Genomic DNA, 5,000 nt, shown 5'->3' with positions numbered 1-5,000 from the left:
CCTTGCAGCATACTGTTTACCTACACTGCAAATAGAAACGATTTGCATGTCAAAGGACTCCTCACATGCACAGCTGGGATGTGTACAACCCCTCTGTTTCTGTCCCTCTCTGGACCGATGTGTGTTTGTGACATTGGGGTTGGGTCGTTCAGGGTTATCAGTGGTATTTATGTCGACAGCAGACAGGGTTCAGTCTGGGTGAGATAGACGTTAACTCAGGAGTGCGTTGTTGGGCTTGTGGCCAAATGCTGTCAGCCTAATACCAGCAAGCGGTCCGGGAGGAGCAGTCTCAGCATCTGGATAGTCAAGCTCCATTAGCCTCCGAGCTCCGTGTTACACCGACTCCATTACAGCCTTGTTGACAAACGGCAGAAGAGGTGGCGTGTGATATGAATCACATGACTCACGGGACCTCCACCATGAATATCACACCCCTTTACTCCCTGATCTTTCCACCCTCACTCTTCAACTCCCACCCTCCCTCTCTTGTCAGTCTGGGCTCACAGTGGAGCCTGGCAGGAATTCACCGGGACAGCATTAGTTCTCAACCTTGGTGAAGGACTTAAATGCATCCTCAGCCTCAGTGTCCTTGCTGTCACACTGCTGCTGAGAGAAGATAAGCACTCCATCCTTTAGGACACGCTGCAAGGCTCCCTTTGGTCCCTGCAGCAGTGTGAGCGTTTCAGTGATAAACTCCGTAATTGTTACATCTGGTGTGTGACATTCTACAGACTAATATGTTTGACATAAAGGGGGGACATTTTGGGGAAATTTATATTAACAGACATAAAAAAAAAAACTTCAGCACGTACTTTCTCTGCACTTTAAAGGTTCAACTGTGACATCATAAATGAAATGAAATGATCAAAATGGGAAGGAATAGTAACTACGCAGTACAAGTCGTCTTTGATGGATTGTGAGGGACTATTTTGCAGATTTTGAAAAAAAATACTGCAGAGCAAATATTGATTTTAATATTTTTTCAATTTTTTGAACTAAATTGTGAGCAGACCAACACTGAGAGAAAACATTCTAAAAAAATGGTGTTTTCAGGCCTTTTGTCACTGATAAAAAACTGTTAAATTATATCTGATTTCATTTCTGCCTAAAGATATAAAATAAGGGCTTCAAGGGCCGTTGTCCAAATGTATGGGAATTAGGTTTATTTACTGTGTGTGAGTGAGTTTCTGGAATAAAGCATGCAGTGCTATATTTCTCTCAAACGCAGCAGAGCGTTGAATGATGGCGTGCACGGGGAGTGGCTGTGCTGGGTATTGATGCGTTCTGCCCTTGGTCCTTTGCCAAGACGGAGAAATGGAATGAAAGGGAAGTAGTCACTTCCCTGTTAAGTCAAGGTTGTATTTTACTGTAGCCATATCTGTCCACGTTGCCCGTGCTATGCCTGGTAAATGCCAGCTACATGTCTGCTGCTGCGCCGATAAAAAACATCAAAATCGCATCTGCTTGTTGACTTTGACGATCCCCGACGTTTTGACCGTATTTCTTCCATAGACTGATATGGAAGGTCATAATTGCAGCTATTTACCCTGTGGTGTCTGGTATCTGCATGTCAACACAACACGACCACAGAATGAACTTTTACTGGGACCCCTGCCAGCTCACTGAAACGGCGGCTGATCGTCCGTGGTTAATAGGCGCTCGTAATTCTCTGCCAAACTTATGTTCTCCTTGGAGATGAGCGAGACGGAGGCATGTATTTGCAATCAGCGTGGATGAATGGTGGCGGGTTTCTGCATCTGTAAACAAACCCAGTGTTTGTGTGTTGTATTGAATGAAACCGTCAGTTATTTTTCTACCCTCTAAAAATGTCTCTCTCTCTCTCTCTTTTCTCCCCCGCTGCTTGTGTTTGCCACAGGAAGTCGAGGTAAGTGTCTCTTTTGTTGTGGGCAGAACAATGTCTCTTTTTTTCCACACATTTTGGGGCCTTATCACAACTGCCTGATAAGTAACAAGCCTTCAAGGTCTATACAACACAATGTATGTTGTGTGCAAATTACTGCAGCATAAAGCAAGAATCAGTGACGTTTCTAATGAATTTGTGTGTTTATTTAAATATCAGGTCATGTCAGAAAAGGCAAACACTGTCTTCTCACTTGAACTTGAAATCTAAGTCTTCATGTCCCCAGAGCAGAATAAGACCAGGCTAAACTGCACAGTCTTAATCCTCGGGGCCTTCTCTGGGCCTGGTGCCGAGCAGTAACGTCTTTATAGTTGATCCTCGCGGTCCTGACAGAGATAAATGGGTCAAAATAGATACAGCAAAGGCACTGCAGATTTTCTTTATGTTCCAGTGGAGCGCCACTGGGGATCCAATCTACCCGCCGGAGTTAGTTTGCAAATGTTCCTCCCCGCGTCTGTGCAGGAGATGAGGTTTCTGTTAGTGCAAGTCTTCTTTATGAGATACATTAAAGCCTTCAGAGCCGTGCTGGGGTCGTTTACCTAATGCTACAAGGTCCATTTACAGAAACAATCACAGAGGTGGTAAAGAGAAGTGGAAATATTACGAGTTCGCCGTATGTAAGAAAAAAGGGGCCACATAGTGGGATGGTGGTTAATGCCTTTGCCTTACAGCTTTTCATGGTTATGTCGCTGTCTCCCGTAAATGTAATAAAAAAGTCTTGTTGCGTCAGTCTATTCCATTTGTCTCTCATTGTGGCTCCGAGGCATAAGTCAGACTCTTGGATTATGTTGTTAGTAGGTGTAGGTGAGGGACAGAAACTGAAATACATCTCAATAAAATATGAATTCAACTTAATCTCCAAAGGGGAAAATGAATTATGGAAATTAAAAGAATATAATTATTATTATCCTACAACAGTGGATTCCTGTAGCTTCTACTAATTGCAATTTGTAAGTGATATTAAACGCTTAATGTGAAGAATTATTTGGGGGAAAAAATAACATTAGCCCGTGCTTATTTCTGTAAATGTAGTTTTGGCAGATGTAAAAATAAGAAAAATAGTCTGAAATCTACCTTATGGTCATTATGTATTCATTATAAATCCTTCTCCGAATTAATCTTTAACGCCTGGGAAATTGTTTAGTGTGAAAACAATTTTTTTTTGCTGCTTTGTTGCTGAACATAAATGATTAAATGTTTCTCTTTTTTTTCCAGGATGACTACATCAAAAACACAGAGGAGAGCGTGGCCTCAGATGAAAGTAAGTCAGACTGAAAAACAAAATGATTTTAAGTTTCACTGCTGCCAACACGATAATATTTGAGGCTTATGCGTTTTTACACTTTGCCCTAAATGGCCATTTGAATGTAGAGCCATCACCAAGGTCCTCACATACAGAACCACATTCAAACTGCTCAGTGTTTCAGCTTCTGCAGTGATAGACACTGCAGTTACACTGCAGGTATTTTCACAGTGGTTGTTGTCAAGGTTTGACAGCTGGTGTTGAGCACAGGTCAGTGTGTGTGGAGGGTAAGGAGAGCGTTATGATGGAGGCGTGGAGAGACTGCAGCCTGGTCATATCCATTAGTTTAAAAGGCCTGCTGTAATTGCCTTTGTTGGTAAGGGCTCCACTCACAACTCCCACATGTCTCACTTGGCCCCCATGGGCCTTTATTATTGGTCAACGACAGTGAACGGCTATTGTGAAAGAAGCGGACAAAAGTGAACATGTTGAACTGCTCATTTTGCACTAATGGCTGTTTTTCAGTAATTAAGCCACTCAGCATGTCGTTGTCTGAGCTACAGGAGCCTCTGCAGCCAGACGTAGTGATGGGCACACAGCCTGATGGTTTACTTTACTTTAATATACATCGCAAATATGGGAAACAATTCACTGACAAGATCTCCACTGCGAAGCCGCACTCCCTGGATTAAAATACGGATAAACAAGTGACTATTCCCAAGGAACGTTGGCTTCATTAACCATGAATGCGTTGTCTCAAATGTGTGAGGTTGAATTGAAGTGACCAATCAAAGCAGCACTCAGTTTCTGACACACCGTAGCCAAGATAAGATCACTCTTTCACATCTCTTCACCGTTCTGCCGTCTCCTATCCCCTGTATCTGATTCATGTAGGTTGAGTTGAGGTCTTTCCTTCATTTGCAAGTTAAGTCCCCGCTTCAAAGAGCTGTTCCAGCTGCTGTTGAAACATGTTGGCTTTAGATAGCTGTCTTGTGCCTGTAGAGCAGCTTATGGGCCAGTTTCATAAATTAAGATGAATTAAAAAAAAAAAATCTGAAACTTTTTTGTTATCATCGGCAGAAAAATCCCACCAAGGTGTTACACGTGAAACTTCCAGATTATCCAGGTATAATTTGATACTATTAAAAAGGCAACATCTGTGTGTTGTGCTTGGCAGCCAGTCAAGACTTCCCCTGGGATTTCTTTACCAGCTAATTTGATCATCGTCACTGGAAAACCAGAAGGCTGCTTTTGCACAGCAGCCATAAGAAATAAATGAGTTTCTGAAATGACAGTAATTGCAATTCCGGTTGAAACTAATTTACTTAAAGCCATCAGATGGGTTTGTGTCTTAGAATATTTTCATTTTCAGACTGTTGTTATTCCGACTTGGCAGCTCATTAACGGGTTCTTTGCAGACTGCTTTGTGCCGAACCACTAAACCACTTAAAAAGAACTTAGTAAGTGAACACTCTGACTTCTTGATGGTAAGACAAATGGCTGCTGAAAGGTTTGGACAGATGATCCTGTCTAACTGCACGGCCTTATGGGGCAGCAGGGCAGTCAGACGTGAACATGAGGACAACATGGAGCCGCAGAGGAAGTGATGGACTTTTGAATGCAGCACAACCATATTAAAATAATCTCTGCGAGGGTGGACATGGGCTCAGTGCAGCCACTAGCTTTTATTGATATGATTATAGGAGGATTTAAAGCTCATTACAGCCTCTGTGGGGGTCGCAGAGCTGCCATGAATTCTGAGTGATGTAAACAGTAAATAGGAAAGGAGTCGACGGAGAAAATCCTAGGCTCAGATTTCACCTTGTATTGGCTGTA

The 5,000-nt window shown here is 42.7% G+C and overlaps 2 protein-coding genes across 6 annotated transcripts in view; one reads left to right on the top strand and one right to left on the bottom strand.

Annotated features, from left to right (window-relative positions):
* Positions 1-5,000, bottom strand: part of LOC103381923 (probable histone deacetylase 1-B) — a 388,477-nt gene that overhangs the window by 257,155 nt on the left and 126,322 nt on the right. The window lies entirely within an intron of this gene.
* The window catches only part of LOC103381941 (SPARC (osteonectin), cwcv and kazal like domains proteoglycan 2), a 29,715-nt gene that overhangs the window by 13,272 nt on the left and 11,443 nt on the right, over positions 1-5,000 (top strand). The window contains exons 2-3 of one of the 2 annotated variants that reach the window (XM_008314557.3): positions 1,877-1,885; positions 3,137-3,182. In XM_008314557.3, the coding sequence (XP_008312779.1) occupies positions 1,877-1,885; positions 3,137-3,182 (55 nt within the window). The remainder of the gene's footprint in view (positions 1-1,876; positions 1,886-3,136; positions 3,183-5,000) is intronic. The other variant, XM_025058186.1, reaches the window with a different exon arrangement.

Source organism: Cynoglossus semilaevis, chromosome 8, assembly GCF_000523025.1.
Source record: "Cynoglossus semilaevis isolate Cse_v1.0 chromosome 8, Cse_v1.0, whole genome shotgun sequence".
In the NCBI taxonomy this organism is placed as follows: Eukaryota; Metazoa; Chordata; class Actinopteri; order Pleuronectiformes; family Cynoglossidae; genus Cynoglossus; species Cynoglossus semilaevis.
The sequence above is the reverse complement of the archived record's forward strand: the minus strand, read 5'-3'. Positions and strand labels throughout refer to the sequence as shown.